General features: G+C 43.0%; 2 protein-coding genes, 1 long non-coding RNA gene and 1 pseudogene across 6 annotated transcripts in view; all 4 read right to left on the reverse strand.

Annotated features, from left to right (window-relative positions):
- Window positions 1-1,375: 1,375 nt before the first annotated feature.
- On the reverse strand, window positions 1,376-4,730 carry LOC109631755 (glutathione S-transferase A-like). Its single transcript, XM_020090696.2, has 6 exons — window positions 4,424-4,730; window positions 4,219-4,284; window positions 4,000-4,105; window positions 2,185-2,303; window positions 1,949-2,031; window positions 1,376-1,858 (listed from the first exon to the last, which is right to left on the reverse strand). Exons 1-6 carry the CDS (start codon window positions 4,589-4,591, stop codon window positions 1,726-1,728), a joined length of 675 nt encoding a protein of 224 aa, XP_019946255.1. The 5' UTR covers window positions 4,592-4,730; the 3' UTR covers window positions 1,376-1,725.
- LOC138405904 (uncharacterized) lies at window positions 3,336-3,993 on the reverse strand. The gene is made up of 2 exons (XR_011239569.1): window positions 3,673-3,993; window positions 3,336-3,602 (listed from the first exon to the last, which is right to left on the reverse strand). It is a non-coding gene; the product is annotated as an uncharacterized lncRNA (long non-coding RNA).
- Window positions 4,731-5,305: 575 nt separating the features above from the next.
- LOC109631753 (glutathione S-transferase A-like) lies at window positions 5,306-6,898 on the reverse strand (annotated as a pseudogene).
- Window positions 6,899-7,041: 143 nt separating this feature from the next.
- The window catches only part of fhod3a (formin homology 2 domain containing 3a), a 54,405-nt gene continuing 44,812 nt past the window's right edge, over window positions 7,042-16,634 (reverse strand). For 3 of the 4 annotated variants that reach the window (XM_069516390.1, XM_020090693.2, XM_020090694.2), the window contains 13 exons: window positions 15,636-15,959; window positions 14,677-15,365; window positions 14,148-14,288; window positions 12,420-12,578; window positions 12,133-12,315; window positions 11,107-11,226; window positions 10,688-10,849; window positions 10,373-10,563; window positions 10,075-10,279; window positions 9,923-9,946; window positions 9,474-9,684; window positions 9,194-9,358; window positions 7,042-8,498 (listed from right to left, as the gene is read on the reverse strand). In XM_069516390.1, coding sequence (XP_069372491.1) covers window positions 8,416-8,498; window positions 9,194-9,358; window positions 9,474-9,684; window positions 9,923-9,946; window positions 10,075-10,279; window positions 10,373-10,563; window positions 10,688-10,849; window positions 11,107-11,226; window positions 12,133-12,315; window positions 12,420-12,578; window positions 14,148-14,288; window positions 14,677-15,365; window positions 15,636-15,959 — 2,657 coding nt within the window. In that variant the 3' untranslated portion in view covers window positions 7,042-8,415. The remainder of the gene's footprint in view (window positions 8,499-9,193; window positions 9,359-9,473; window positions 9,685-9,922; window positions 9,947-10,074; window positions 10,280-10,372; window positions 10,564-10,687; window positions 10,850-11,106; window positions 11,227-12,132; window positions 12,316-12,419; window positions 12,579-14,147; window positions 14,289-14,676; window positions 15,366-15,635; window positions 15,960-16,634) is intronic. The other variant, XM_069516391.1, reaches the window with a different exon arrangement.

Here is a 16,634-nt window from a genome sequence, read left to right on the forward strand (position 1 = left end):
CTGAGACTCATAACCTGGAATAAACAAAGAAACATGAATTGGACCAGTTTCTGCACTGATAGGAAGTTATTTGAATACATAGTAATTAATCAAAACACAAACACATGTATGAATGATACTTTAACACTGAAATTACAATGTTACAGGTATAACTATGCATTAAAAAGGAATTTTAAATGTATGTATAGGGATCAGATGGCTGCAGTTATCAATATCTGCACCATTTAAACTACACTAGTGTATATTGGTTTTATTTAAAACTAATTTCTTCTGTGATTTGACTCTTTGAGTTGGACACTCACAGTGACTCAGCACTCTCCAGTCACCCCTGCACACACACACACACAAAACCAGTTCTGGGATCAGTCATGCAAACAATCAGTTATGCACTGGATGTAATAGACACCACCTGGAGCTAATTCATCCTGACATTGCATGAATAATGAAGATGTGAGCAGCTCGTGTTCACATTGTTAACACACAACTTGCAGTCAGGAGAGACGTTGTGTGCTTGATTGGTCGCTACAGTCAACAATAATAAACTGTGAGAGGAAATGAACCACAATCCTGTCACAGAAAAACACAGCTGTCCTTAGCACTTTGCTGTTTCTCATCTGCAGGAGCATTCAGAAACAACCTGCTGTTTAGAGGTACATCAAAAATATGAATTTGCTGTTGACCAGTATTCATTTTTCTGTTAACATTGAGTATTACTTAACATTCAATCCAGTCAGATCAGTCAGCTTGTTTTTGAAGGAGTGAACAGGCGACATTCCGTCTCACATTTAAAAGAAAATATCTTCGTTAGATCTTCAATCTTCATTATGTCATTCCTCTTGACAAGCATGACACAGTCATTTTTTCTTGACAAAGCATATTTATGCTGTACTCACTTGTTCATGTGTACAATGTTGTCGTGGCCTCATTTGCAGCTCCGCCAAGAGGCTTTTGTTTTCACCCGTCCTTATTTTTGTTGTTGTGTTTGTTTGCAAGTTATCACATGCATGCTGATTTAGGCTACTTTGAACCAGAAAACCAGTTCAGGCACTGCCTGTCACATTATAAAACGAATGGAGTTCGACTACCTTTTCTACCTTCATCTCATCGATGGTGTCGCACAAGGAGCTGAATATTTGTATCAGCAATTTTCTATTCAACTGTAGATCAGATACACTAGATTACAATGCAATATAGACAAAATGTTTTGAGATCAGACACGTTCTCTGATGGAGGTGAGTCACTTTCAACACAAAGGCTAAAACCATAGATTTTATATAACGATGACGATGCCTGATCCCCAAATGTTACCCCTCCATGTTAGTGGATGAGACATACAGGTACAGAATTAAAATGCAGTAAAAACTCTTTTCATATATTGCTGCAGATTATTTATTGTTCATTTGCACGCTTTGTCCAATGAGTACCTTATTTTACCTTACATGTGTTTACCTGTCTCATATTTCTCATACGTTTGTTCAGTTCTACATCTTTAAATATTTGCATCTGAATATTTTTATAACATTCTATTTATTTATTCTTCCGATACTTTTCCAATAACACATTTCTGCCACTGTTACACTGGTATATTTAGAAAATCATCTCACTATACTGTATTTTTTTCCATAACAAACTGTTAGTTTCATCTATATTAAACAAATGCGAAAGGCTGAAGGAGAAAACCTGCAACTCTACAATGCAGATGTAGCTTTAAATAGCAAGTAAACATCAGATGTCTTTGAGTGTTTCTTGGCCCGTGGGGTTCTCCAGCCAATGAGGGGGCCAGCTGGCTTTAACGCTGGGTCTCTCCTTCAGCAGAGTGTAATACTGTCCGAGCTGAGGGTAACTCTCCGCAGATAACCTGGAAAACAGAAGGTAGGTGGACATTAAGTGGTTCACAGGTCAGTGTGACTTCAGGACAATGCAACAGGCCTCTACTACTCACACTCACCCGAATCTGAAAAGTGTGGCAACAGTTGGAAAAACAGTCACGTCAGCCAGTGAGAGGGACGGTCCTGCCAGGTACGTGCCCGACTACAAACAAACACATGAACATGTTAATGTGTGCAAACTTTGTGTGTGTGTGTGAGTGTGTGTGTGAGTCTGTGTGTGGGAGAGGGTGTGTAGGGTGAGAGACTGTGTGTGTAAGTGTGTGTGTTTGTGCAGAACATTTGTGCTGAACACTACCTTCTGCAGGTAGCCTTCCCAGAGTTTGAGTTCGGTTGCCAGAGCCTCCCTGTTTCTCTTGAGAGCTGAGTCATGCCGCTCGTCCTCAGGGACAAACCAGTCATAGTAGATAACTGCATCTAAAACAAATAAATGAATAAATGAAAAACACATTAACAGGATGAGCAAATGGTTCTTTCAGTGGGTGTTTGACAAGATTATATCCACAGTACCAAACCTTGATAAAATCCCAGTATTTTTAAATATCATTTGTTGTCATGAGGCTGAAGTTATTTTTCATTGTTTTATGATTTTACTTGTTTGCTGGTTTATTTGATTGCATGATTAGGCAAAAAATACAAAACCAATTTTCACCACATTGGTGGAGGGAGGGGACCTGAGAGAACACATTAAAATTTTGGATTGAGGGGATACATGTAGTTGAGAGTAAAATGTTTATGCTTTTAAATAAATGTTCTTTTATATTTCTACAATAAGAACTAGAGAATCATGGGTAGGATTATTTTGTCTCACTAATTCCCTTATGGGCACTGTAGTTTTTTGCATATTTCTCAAATAGGACTAAATAGTGAATTTGTCTGGGACTACTTTCAGCAGCGGATTAATACACGTCCTCAGTATTTACAGCAGTAGGACAGTCATGTGGATTATACTAACAATAAACTGGAGTGCCCATGGCCGTCATAATAAAGTCACACAGTGCAACAGTGAGGTTCCTTGCGTGTTTTTAACAGTTTTGCTCTTTGCAAAGAAAAATAAGCTGAAAGATACAAGTGAATCATGTTTTTAAGTAAATTCAACCCCTGACACAAGCAGACTTTAATAATTGTTGGATTTATTCATACATCCATTTGTTACTGAACCATTGCTGCTTAAAATAAATAGGATACATATTTATGATGTTATTATGGCTGCAACAGCAGCAACCACAATCTTTAAACTCCTTATATGAAGTCAACTAATGTTCAGGGGTAAGGCCACTTCTCTAATCACCTGTCAGGTATCTCTATAAACAGATTCTAAATGTGAATATGAAGAATCTGTAGGGAAGGGATTTTAGAGAAAATTTTGATTTCTAATTCTAATCTCAATCATGTTTGAGCAGGCAAAAAAAATAAAATAAATGAAGAGAGCAAAAGAGGCAGAACACATCAACGCATCAGCTTTTTAATGTATTTGTATATATATAGATTAACACTAGAGATAAGCCAAACGTTGCCTGGACCTCAAACAACTACAAAAGATATCCCTGTTTGTGTTTTATGTGGAGAAACATTTGACCCGGTGGGAAAAAAAAGAAACTAGTCTGACTGTAAACAGCGCACGATGAATGGAAGACAGTGTCTTGGCCCGGATATCCACTGTCTATTGTCAGGCTCAATCGTCGTCAGGCGTTAGCCGATGGGCTCCGAGATCACCTGTCAACACGACCCGATTAACACTTCATGCTCTGTTCGTCTCAGATTTTGTGACCCATCCTTTCCTTACCCTCATCCATCAACCTCTCTATCCTCCTTCTTCTCATCCACACATATCCTCACACCTCTCCAGTTAATCATAGGTACTGGCTTGGGGGGCGTGTTATCAGCTCAAGTTGAATGAAGTCTCCGTACCAACCTGTCAGACTCATTTTCTCCTCCATCCACTCATCTTTCCTCAGCATCCAATCATCAATCACCAATAAAACCTTTAAATGAGATATCGTTGTGGTGTGTGTCCTTCCTTGTGAACTGTGTGGTAATGATGAGTCAGATTCGGTTTGTGTTACAGTTGAGGGTTTGACCTGACTTGTTGAGTTAATGAGTTTGGTCTTACTAAGTTTTTCGTAGAACGTCAGACCCTCGAACATGCGTTGGTACATCAGAGCTTGTTCTGCAGGGCTGTCCGGGATCAGCTGGGTTCCCTGGGACTTGAACTGACTCTGTCATTGGGAGAGAAAACACAAACACACACTTGACATTGTTCAATTGAATGAAAGTAACCGGTAAAATAGTTTGTCGTGATGTTTTCCAGGGTATGGACTGGTTCCCTCACCTCCAGGTAGAAACAGGCTGCGTAGGAATCATTCACAACGTTGTCTCCATGTTTGAAAGAGGGGAGCTGAGGGAGAAACACAGTTAAGTGATCACAGCAGAGTTTGGCTTTTTTGTTGTTGTTGCTCTTTTTACGCACAGGAAAGTTAGTGATGTGTATTTGAAACGTGTCCACTACCAGCTGGTGGCTGTGTGTTATCTCCTACCTGACCCCGGGGGTTTATATCCAACACCTGTTGGGACTTGTGCTCCATTTTCTCGAAGGAGAGCAGTTTGTGGTTGTAGCCCTGCAGGTTCTTCTCCTCCAGGGCGATCATCACCCTCCAGCAGGGAGGAGAGCCGGAGCCCCATAACAGAGTCAGGTCCTGGGCCATGGTTTGTAGATGTGGAGCCTGGATCGTCTCTGTCTTCACTGCTGCTGGAGACGAACAGAGATTAACGCACTAGAAGAAGAAGGGAGTCTCTGTTGTTCGTCGCTCGGTTCATGTGAATCCAAACGGTGGTTAAAGCGCACACTGCCGCCTACTGTCCAGAAGAAGAAACTACAACTTAAACTTGAATTACTGTGTAAAATTGGTTGAATAACTTTTTCAAGTCTCATATAAGTTAACCGTGACCTTTAACCTCTGAAATCTAATCAGTTATATCTGAGTGCAAGTGACAACTGGTCATTGAACTGAAGAAATTCCCCAAAGACGGACTTGAGACATCTTGTTTATCATGTTTTGTGAAGCTGCCACAACCTTCGACCTTTGACCTCTGACCGCTCAAACCTAATTAGTTATTCGGGAGTCTGAATGAACATTTTTACCAAATTTTAAAGTATTTACCTGAGGTGGCATATGTTGTTTTTGCATTCACGAAGCAAAAAAGAGTTTGTGAGGTCAACGTGAGCTTGACCTTTGACCCTAGACCAACAAATTCTTATTACTTAATCCGTGAATCCAAGTAAATGTTTGTGGAATATTCCTTTGAGGTGTTTTTGAGAAAATGTGTTTACAAGAATAGACCACACAACCTGAAAACATAATTCCTCCGGCCATGGCCATCACAGATGCAGGGGCATGAAAAAATGAAAGCACAACTTCTTTACTTTATTTTAATGTTGAACAAACATTCCAAAAAATGATGAAGACTTTGTGTTGAGTGCTTCACAGGTTCTTCAGGGTGTCATAACCCTGCGGGCTGGCCACCCAGTGAGGGGGCCAGCTGGTTTTAATGCTGGGTCTGTCCTTCAGCAGGCTGTAATATTTGGCCAGTTTGGGGTAACGTCCAACAGACAGCCTGAAAGACAGAACACAAGGTTACTGAGAAAATGAAAAAGGCCGACATGGCTCATTAACTCTTCCAGAGAGAAATGAACTCAGTCACGTACCCGAAACGGAAAGCATAAGCAATATTTGGAAAGGCGATCACATCAGCCAGCGAGAAGGCCCCGGCCAGGTATGAGCCCGCAGCCACCTTGATGCAGAGGGCACTGCTGTCAGCACAAGTGTATGTGTCCATGTGTGTGAATGTGCTGTGTGTACACTACCGTCTGCAGGTAACCCTCCCAGAGTTTGAGTTCAGCTGTCAGCACCTCCCTGTGTCTCGTCACAGCCGAATCATGTCGCTCTTCAACAGGGACAATCCACTCGTAGTAGATGACTGAGTCTAAGACAGAGCAATGTGTAGAGTGTGTACTTTTCTAACTTTCAGAGTGTTGGTGCGAGTGTGTGTGTCTGAGTGCGTATCTTACTGAGTTTCTCAGTGAGGGTGAGACCCTCCATCATGCGTTGGTACATCAGAGCTTGTTCTGCAGGACTATCAGGGATCAGCTTGTTGCCCTGAGACTTAAACTGATTCTATAACAGCAGAGATTTTTGAAAACTAAAAATAAAGATGAACAATAACATGTACAGTATTAAACATTCCATGTTTAGTTGTTAAACCTTACCTCCAGGTATCAACACACGGCACTGGACTCATTGAGTATGTTGTCTCCGTGTTTGAAGGTGGGGAGCTGGCAGAATCAAATAAGGTTTAAGATCAGTCATCATGCAGAGTGATTTGCTTTGGACTGCATATTAAGCATGGTCAGAAATATAAATATAATGTAATGATGATACATTTTATAATGTTTCTTTGCCAGACACAGAATGTTCAAATGAAAAATGTCCTGTCTCGCTAAGTAAAAGAACTCCTGGATCTGCTACATTGATCAAGATCTGACCCAAAATGTAATGGGTTCTTCCTTGAGTCATACCCAACACATCAAAATAATGTAATGGAAAACACTTATTCTAACAATTAAACTAACTGACTAACGCAGATGAAAACATAACCAGCTTATTGGAGGAGGTAATAAGTATAATATTGGCAATCTGAAATTTATTTTACCAACTATCTAGACGAGAAAATGAACTTCAAACCATTCTGATAATAAAAGTTTAATTGGTTTACTTCTTATCATCATGTGCATGCCACGCCTACCTGTCCTCTCGGGTTGATTTCCAGCACTTCCTGGGTTTTGTGCTCTCCATTCTCGAAGGACAGCAGCTTGCGTTTGTAGCCCTGCAGCTTCTTCTCCTCCAGAGCGATCATCACCCTCCAGCAGGGAGGAGATCCGGCTCCCCACAGAAGAGTCATGGACTTGGCCATGTTCAGTCGCAGCTAAACTCAGCAAAAACAAAAGACCACACGTTGAACGGCACATGTAAAGTGAGCAGTAGCAGAGTGAGCTTTATGACACCTCATTGATCCAAAGGTTGGACTCCCACGTGGTCTCCTGAGTATTCAAGGGCACAGAAGTGAAAGCAGTAAAGAAGAACGACAGAAAGGTCAATTTTTTCATTTAAAAGTTTAGTGTTTTTTTATTGCAGAATGTGTATACACAGCATTTCAAGTGAAATTGTCCTATGTTCGGCTCACTACATTTGTATGCAGTGATGTTTCCCAGTTTTCTCTGTGCTGCGAGCGAGGAGCGCCCACTTCAGCTGGGACTCGATGTGACCACAAAGTTCAAAAGCTGTATGTCCAAATCTCCCCCTGCACCCCTCTCCCTGTTATTCTGGGAGCCACATATTTGTGACCACAACTTTAATGTCTTTTTATCTTTTAATTACAATTCACAGAATAGCCTCTTCCTCTAACCTTTCTCTGACTATAATACAAGTTTCTACAGGAAATTACAAAAATAATACAGGACATGAACCGCACTACACATGCACACAGTATCTGGCAGCTTGACAAGGGCATTTACACATGTTTTATGCAGAATTCTCTGCATAGTCCTTCAAATAGATTATTAAAATGTTACAAAATGTCCTCATCTTTTTGTCTTTTTACACTTTACAAACAGTTACTCTGAGATAAAAACGTATTTTTCCCTGTGTTTTGAATCAGTTGTTCATTTCAGCATGAAAGACCGTTAATGCTGAGTAAGGTGCACGATGTCTGAGCTTTGCAAATAAATATTTTGTCAAGAGAAACTTTGTCAACATAAAAAAAAGGTTATTGTCGTCAACAGTGCGCCTGTGACAGTGAAGCAAGAGATGAATAAAACGAGAGGAAGAGATGGAGAAAAGATACAGCGATGTCCCTTTTACACGAAAGGCACATGTCAGATTGAAAACCTTTCACATTCCCGCTGAACACAGCTCCGCTTGTCAAAGGTGCAGCTGCAGAAACAAAACATCTTGCTTTCTCACAAAGGTTGATTCTTAGTAAGCCTCTTTGTCTGGGCCGATTGTTTGAAAGTGGATCAGAGAGTGAAGGAAGCTTCCTCTGCATCATGTTCGTCTTTACAACCAAAATTCACAGCTTAAATAAATGAAACACCTCACAGCCGCAGAAACTTACAAGCACAAATTATCCCTTCGGACTAATGCAACGTTTAAAATAAGTTTATATAAATAAAGTGTTTCAGCTCAGTGTCGAGGCAGCGTCACTGAATTTACATTTTTATTTCCCTCTTCTTGTCTTCATTCATCATTTTCATCATATCTTCACTTCCACTCCGTGCGTCGCATTAAAAACACTACTTTTTCACTCAGACGCATCAGGCAAGATTAGCAGCTGGCAAACACCTAGAGGGGGCATGTGACCGGTGGAATACGACTTTTTGTAATGTGTGTCGAAGGCAGGCAGCTGACAGAGGCGTGGCCTCAACGTGTGCTTCGATGTTTCCACAGCGCTGAGGACGGTGCAGGGCGGAGGATCACATTTGTGAGTCTGGAGAATCGGTTAGTCCTAAAGCGAGAGCTTCTTCTGGGGTCAGACCGTTCTTCAGAGTCCGCCTCACTGTGGGAAGAAAAGAGACGATTAGTTATCACATGCTCATGGGCGGTTGTTAATCTGTTGCTTTATTCCAATACAATACTACATACTACCTTTATAAAGTGTGCACTATAAGTGCTGCCAACAGGAAATAATATTTGAGGACTTTATAATCTTGAAATTGTCAGAATGTATCCAGCAGAGGTCAACATATCCTCACTTTTACTTCCTGGTGTTGTAGCCCAGTGTGCTTTAGTTGAAAATGACATTGGTGGTACGTTAAGTCGTGTTAGGTGTTTTTAAGTTTTTTAGGTCTTAATAAAGTATGAAATGCATCTTTTCTTTTGCAGCACTATATGTATGGAATGACTGATTCCATCCAGTGGCTTTTTTGTTGTTTGGTTCCCACTGTATACCAGACAATCTACAAAAATCCTGGATCCTTCATTTCCCAAAATGCGAACAATAGTGTGTTTCATTAGACCAAGTGCCTGCTTCTTTTAAATTTCATGAGCATGGCATCTGAATGCAGGCTTTCTTTTAAAACTTTAAAGATAACCCTGATGACATCATACAATCATTTCTACAGCTGACAGGTATTACACAAGATTAATGTGAGCCGCTTCTTCTTCTGGTGTTGACCAACAACACACTCTCACAACATACTATTCATGTGGTTTTATTATTATTTTGGAATAGGTTCATCACTCAGGTCATACATGACTTGCGGTTTGCCCTGGATCTCCTCCTCTCTCTGGGCTGAGCTCTGGTTCCTGGACCCTGAGTGGCTGACCTCACGATGCGCTCCATGATCTCGTCTGCGGCGTCGTCTCCGCAGACCTGAGTGTCCTCCACGACCGGAGTCCTCGTCTGAATATTGCGACCTGAGCCAAACATGCAAGAGAGACATGAGCCGAAAATCCCTTTAAAGATCTGTGCCTCTTGTTTTCTTGTGTGCTTATCTTTGTGGCGCTGTAAGGAACTTCCTGTCACCCTCACCTCCTCCTCGTCCAGGCCGTGACCTTGTCCGTGTGCGGAGCCCAGGTACCCCGCTGCTCTCCTTGTCACCGCTGCTCAGGCTGGTACTCAGCACCGCTTTCATGTGCTCGTGTTCTGCAGCGTCCTCTGAATGGCCAAGTCCCTGAGGCTGCTCGCTCTCTTGGCTGCCACTAGGGGCGCTGTTGCTGCTGCTGGAGCCATAACGACCACACTGACAGGGAGAAACAGAATGAAAGGGAGTCAGAATGACTCCCCCATGCCAAACCTGAGACATCATGGAAAACATCCACCCTGTTAGGAATATAGTCTCAACTGTTTCGTATTGACTGATTAACTCAGATGTTAAGTGAAGAGGAAACTTTAACGTCTGTAGTTACAGCTGGTGGATGCATGCACACACCCACACACACACAGACATGCAGATATGCAGGCAGTACACATGTTGATACCTCACTCTCGTCTTCATCATCAGACTACAGGAGAAAGAAAGAGTGAAAGTCAAAGAAAGCAGCACAAAGATTGAGGAAAGGAAAACCTAGAAAACTGAGTAGAAAATCAGAGTGTGTCTCTGTGCGAGGGATTCTGTGTGTGTGATGCTCACAGGAGCGTTGACGTCCATGATCATCTTTCCTCGGGTCTTGTTGCGTTCGCGATGGTCGGCCCTTTTCTGCTTTTGCTGCAGCACGCGGTCTCTGGTGGTTCGGTACTCTAGTGCAAACTCGCTGAGGATCTTACTGAACCTGTGGACGCTGACCTCCCTCACGCTGTAGGCCGGATGACCTAGATACAACAGGAACGAGTGGAACCTGGGAGAAAGAGGAGGAGGAAAGGACATTGTAATCTGAATCTCCAGCCATAGTATTTGAATGTGCGTTGTACGTTGCTGTGAGGGGAGCTACCTGTTGATGATCCTGCGGTGGACAATCTTGAGAATGATGATCCGCTCGGCACAGTCTTTGAGGAAGTCGGACATCTTCTGCTTCAGCTGTGGCTTCATCTCGTGCTTGGCGATTACCTTCAGGTGGTCCCATGAGGCTTTGCAGCGGCGCTCCATCTGACACAGGTTTTCCTGCAGCTGGTCGAAATCCACCTGATGGAGGAGATGATAAAGCAAATAAGGGACTTTTTGGCACGATAATTAATCAAATTGCAAATCATCCAAAGCAAAATGTAGGAAGTTAGCTACACAAAAATATCACACAGGAATTTCATACTTTTGCAGAACGTGTGATGGCTCCGATCTCGGAGTAGAGGTCGGTGCTCTGGGGGAAGTTCTCCACCACCACAGAGCAGGCATGATGCAGCAGAGACTGTTTGTGGACCGTGTCCTTCACCTCTGGAACCTTCTCCAAGTACGTCAACTCAAAGCCTTTCGCCTGGACACATAAAGATATTGATTACTTACAAAAAAAAGAAATACTTATTTCTGTGCAATTTTCTTTATAATTCTACATGAGATAGGAAGCAGTAAGAAGGGGGTATGCCAAATTACAGATTCTAATATGTGATGTAAATTTGAATTAAAAAAGACTTGGCTCATTCACACTCCATTAAAATGACTGATAACTACTAATCAGTGCAGTACAAAGGAAGCTTGTCATTAGGAGCCAGTACGATGATGGTCATGACTCACATTGACGCCATTGAGGAAGTTTCCAATTGAGAGCAGTGTGGAGAGGATGTAGCGCAGAGTTTTGTTCTTCTCCAGCTGCTCCATCCCCTCCTTCAGATCCTGCAGCGGCTCCGCTACTTCCTGAGAGGGGGAAGACACACACACACACACACACACACACACACATAATTAGTTGAGTCAAGCCCTAAAATGTTCGATCCATTAGTCAAGTAGTCGAAGATGTGAACAGGTGCGCCTCCTCTCCCGCTGTGAACCATCTGCTCTTGTTTTAGGTCATGAGAGGTTGTTTAAAGGTCTCTTCGTCTGTCAACCTTCACTATCAAATGTACTCGTACCCTTTGTTTACCAGTGTGCATGTATTCGTGGTCTGTGATTGTGTCCCTGCGTGGTACGCTGCCCTCCATTAAGCGGCCCCCGTTCCACAGACATGAGTCGGGAACGCTGCTCTACGGAACACGCGGTCGGGAATCATGCCTTTCATGGAGAGATTAAAGACAATTGCATCCTGCGGAAAGTCGTAAAATTTACAGGACATCAAGGGAAGGACGGCATGTTTCTCATTCTCAGGGATTTGGCTTTGAACTTCCTCTCCTGGATGCATTCTTCACTTGAGTAAAACATGGTGTGCCAGTGGAAGAAGAGGACGAGATGCTGCTAATAAGCTCGCATATTTTGTTATGATGTTATGATGTAACTATGTTGATGCTTTGCGGATGTTGTTTGCACTAAGAGGGTTGTTGATACTTTCCGACACGGGAAAAGGACATACATATGCACACATGCACTGCACATTTACTGAACCCTTTATGCTGCAAAGTTCAATTCGCTACAGTATGTTTCTGCTTTATTAAAACCACATTCATTTATTACGTATGAAAGTAAGGTTTTAATATGCATTCAACAATGGCTTTGTTTTGGGCTCCTGAATTTGATGAGGAAATGTCACTTTTTTTTCAGATTCTTATAGTTTTATATAATCTGAATTATTTTTAACTGATAAAAGCACTATTCCATGTTTAAACAGACCTTCTCTGTTGCCTCGTAATCCATCTTAAAGGCCCAGAGTTGGAGTCTGGCAGAGAGCTCGCTGATGGAAGATAGAGTGAGCAGGAACTGTTCTGCTGAGCCCAGAGGGACGTCGGGGTTGGCCAGCTGAGCCTCCTGGATCTTCTGCTTCTCCTCCTCTGTGGGGATCATCGTCAGGATTTTCTGAGGATAAAGACAGAAAACATGGTTGTCATATGATTTTCATGAAATGAAAAATGTTTCAATCATCACATGTTTCCTTTTTTACCATCACCTAAATCACTCACCTCTATGCCCTCCTTGTTGAGCGCATACTCGTCAAAGTTAAGGATGGCCGTCTTGATAGTGCGAGGAGGCGGCAGCACCGTCAGGCCAATGTTGATGGCGTTACTCCTCTTGGAATCGAGAACTATGATCTCCTGACGCTTGCCATCTGCTGCCGTTTTCTAGGACACAAAAACACAGAACGGGTCAAAGCTGGGTGTCTCTTTCCTCTGTGTGGTCCTCTTTATGGGCCCATAAGGATTAGAGGGATCGTTACTCCGGTTACACTCAGTGCAGCAGGAACTACACGGTTATTAAGAGCAGGAAATACCATTACAGGTTAGGTCTGTACTGTATGTGTGTTTAATTCTGCAGACATGCTGTCACTGCACAGCCATGTCCTCACAAGTACTCGAGGCTATCATTAGCTATTATTGGAAGAAAGTCGTAAGATGTCACCATATAAAAGTGGAACATTTTATTGTCATAATATGGAGACAGGTAGATTTATATTAGACTACAACTCTGTTGTTAGTCATCTCATGTTACCCTTTATGCTATTATGATACATGGCTTCAACTGGGATCTTTCTGTAAGTTTTTCTGTGGGTACTCATACATGCAGCTTAGGTTAAATTGAGAGTGTAAATTGACTGTGAGGGTTGTTTGTCTCATAGAATATGATGAAGGTCATGACAGCGCCCCCAAATCATTTGTAGGATAGTTTGCAGTATAGGTCAAAAACTTGTCTCATTCATTTTTTTTGTCTCAAGATTTTTTCTTTCCTTTCAGGTGGGTCACACAGATGTGTTTTGACAGGTAAGTTTGGTTTTAATCAGTTTTTTGATGCTTTAAAAATAGGGTGGAACATCATGATTGACAACTGAGACTGATTCTAAATTGGTTGAGTGTGAGTATTAGTCGGACCTCGATACTGTGGCTCCACACCACGATCACTACTACGCACACTCTGGCTCCAAGTGAGGATGAGGGCGTACCCCACCTCCCGTCCAATATCAGCTGGAATTGGCTCCAGCCCATCCTGGGACCCTCAAAGGATAAACACCATAGATATGGATGCAAGACTAACTTAACTTTTACCTGGCATGGTAAAGAAAGTGCAGTTTCTATTGACTTAAATATCTATGTTTAAATTTGTTTATAGAAATACGCTAAGACTTGGATCCTCTCATTAACTGACATATTTGCTTGAGCTGTAGCTGGAGACCACCGTCATGCTACGTGCTGTAGTGAGCTACTAACTTGTATCAGAAGTTGTGGATTGAAGCAGTAGCTCAGGAAGTCAAAGTGTGAGATGTCTGGCTTCAGCTCCCCTCATTCAGGACACCATACTTTTCTTATTTAAAGGCTTTGTGAGAATTACGAGGGATTCAACGCTCCCCTGTTTCAGTGGGGATCAGGACACATGACCTCACTTAAAACAACAGCTTTCGAGTACTGGATATAATGGACGCTTAACCTACAGACTGTGACTAGCATAATGAAGGGTGTGATGAAACGGCAGCGAGTGTTTCCCACACAGAAATAATAATGATGGTGCTAGGCAACCATAACGCATGATGATGGTGTACAGTAGTTAAAAAATCGATTCTGGTATGACAGCACCATCTATGGGCAACGTGTCACATTTTGAAATCGCTGCAACATTTGAATTTTAAATAATTTGATAATTAATGACTAACAGCTCCTCTATTATGGTTCAGTGTAGTGGACAACGATTGTGGGCCTTACCTTTGTAACTGGCATTTCCTTCGACTTTGTCTCAAACAGGTGTTCCAGTTTTGCCGTGTCCAACTTCACTGCTTCCAGTTTTGACCAGAACGAGTCGCCGCTTCTCTTGTAATCTTTGTACTGGGAGTCTGCCGGACGCACCTGTTCACAAACATGAAGCAGAGACGTGTATGAGGTTTTTATTTCCGACAATAAAATAGATAAACGAGAAACAAGGAATCACATAATAACAGCAGCAAAAGGAACACGGTGAGTGAGTCATAGTCTTTGATGGCCCCTTAACAGGCTAATGGAAACATTGTGTCTTAATGAACTCTTCATGTTGACGTGCAGGATCATCTGTCCAACCAAGAAAATGTGTTAAATACTGACAAACCTAAATTACTTGATACCTCCAGATGTAGAGAAAACCTGAACGTCTGCATGCATTGCTCACCATAGTTTAATTGTTGGAGTTGTCATTTTCTCACTTTTCTGAAAAGCCTTAGTTCACATGGTAATCGAAGAAGCTGTTCGTGTCTTGACTCACCTCGCTCCAAAAGAGCCTGATTGTCTTCTTCTTCTTGTTGAACAGAGGCGGCTCTGGGGGTGGAGGCACTGGGATTGAAGAACTAAAGAAAGGAGGAGGTGGAGGCCTCATAATCCCAAACAAGGGAGGAGGTGGTGGGCAGCTACCCAGCATGGGTGGAGGTGGAGGGAAGCAGGGCGGAGGAGGAGGTGGGGGAGGGAGGTCGCCACATCCACCCATCAAAACGGCGTCCAGGATGTCCTTGTCATCTTCCTCCGTTAGGTCCGTGAAGTTGATGTCCCCGATGCGCAGCTCTCGAGGGCTGGCCAGGAGCTGGTCCCAGATCGTGTCAGATTCCTTCTTGGGTGGGGGAGGAGGGGGCTCGTTGGCGGTACCGTCAGGGTCAGGGTGGGCTGCTCCCAGGTCCTTAATCAAGTCTCCGAATCGCTCAGCGAACTGTCGGATGCTGCCGTGGTGCTCTGACTTGTCAGCCCTGTTGTTGCTCCCCTCATCATTGCCCAGCTGCTCCTCAGCCTCCTCCTGGGTTTCTTTGTCCTCCCCCTCTCCTCTCTCTTTCTCCTTCTCTGCATCCTCCTCTTCCTCCTCCTCATCACTGGGCTTCTTGTTCTGGGAGTACAGCATGTCCAGCATGAAGAGTTTGCTGTTGAGGAGTTTGCTGCACTGCCCGTTCACCTCTCCTTCCTTAAAGCCTGAGGAAGGGAGTAAAAGAGAGACGTTAAAAGATGTAGAACTTTAACATTGTAGAAGAAAAGTATCAATCATGAGGAGGTCAGTGTTAATATTGGGGCTACATTGCATCTCAGGACACATTTGGCCACATTTAGACCTTTACTTATTGCTGACCACTTATGATGTGATCACTCAGGATGGATGTTAATCTGTATTAAGTAGTTGTGAATAAATTATAAATGTAACTGAAAGGTCAAATCAAATGCTTTTCAGTAAAAAAGACTACCCACCATCCTCAGCGCTCCCCCTCTCCTCTCTCTCCAGGGTGCTGCTGGCAGAGGAGATGCTTGAGGCCGAGCAGTTGTCCTTCTCATTTACTTCTTCATTCTGCCGTTCCTTGTCGCTCAGGATGCCGCTGTCCTCTTCCACCTCCTCTCTCTCCTTCTCCGGTTCCTGTTCGTACTCGTCGACTATCTCCTCCTTCTCTGCCGGAGTTTCCTCCCGCACTTCTTCTTCTTCCTCCTCCTCTTCTTTCTGCTCTTCCTCCTCCTCAGCGACGGCCTCTGTTTCTTGTCCCCCCGTTTCTACACTGGCACTGGAATCATCTGCCTCTCCTGTGATAAAAAGTGTGTGTTACTTATAGTTACTCTTAAGGACTGTGATTTACTATCTTTATCTCTTGGACTGATTTAACATGATCCCTCCATTCACACAGAAGCTTTCTGTATGACAGCAATGAAATACTGCTTGAAACATGTGACATGGCGGCCTTTGATTTTAAAGGTCCCAGTGTTTGCACATGGGAAACCCCTGTATCAAAACACACACACTAACATGAAAAACAAAAACACACACCCGAACACTAATGCAAAAAATGTGGCGGCTACACAAAGCCGGGTTGTCACAGGACCAGGATATGAACAGGAAATGAAGAATTAAGTTCCTGTTTACGTCAAAACACACTCACGTACATGGTGCACACACGTAACTCAACAGCACAGTCGGTGCAGTGATGAAGGCGGGGTTAGAATAACATGCCGCTCCAAGGCCTCATACACTCACCTACAGTACCTCAGCTCACGGCTTTGCATAGACGCCGACACTAGGCTGTTTTCTTACACGAGATGTTTTGGCATCGCACTTTTCAAAAAGCCCTTTCAAAAACCCACCTGACCCTTTCACCCTTCATCCTCTTTCTGTGTTTCTTTCTCTTTCTGCTCTGCTGCAATATTTTCCACAATCCGTCTCTCCGCTCGCTCTTTTACTCACGCCTGCATGCTAATTTAAAT

Source organism: Paralichthys olivaceus, chromosome 20 (genome assembly GCF_024713975.1).
Source record: "Paralichthys olivaceus isolate ysfri-2021 chromosome 20, ASM2471397v2, whole genome shotgun sequence".
Classification (NCBI taxonomy): Eukaryota; Metazoa; Chordata; class Actinopteri; order Pleuronectiformes; family Paralichthyidae; genus Paralichthys; species Paralichthys olivaceus.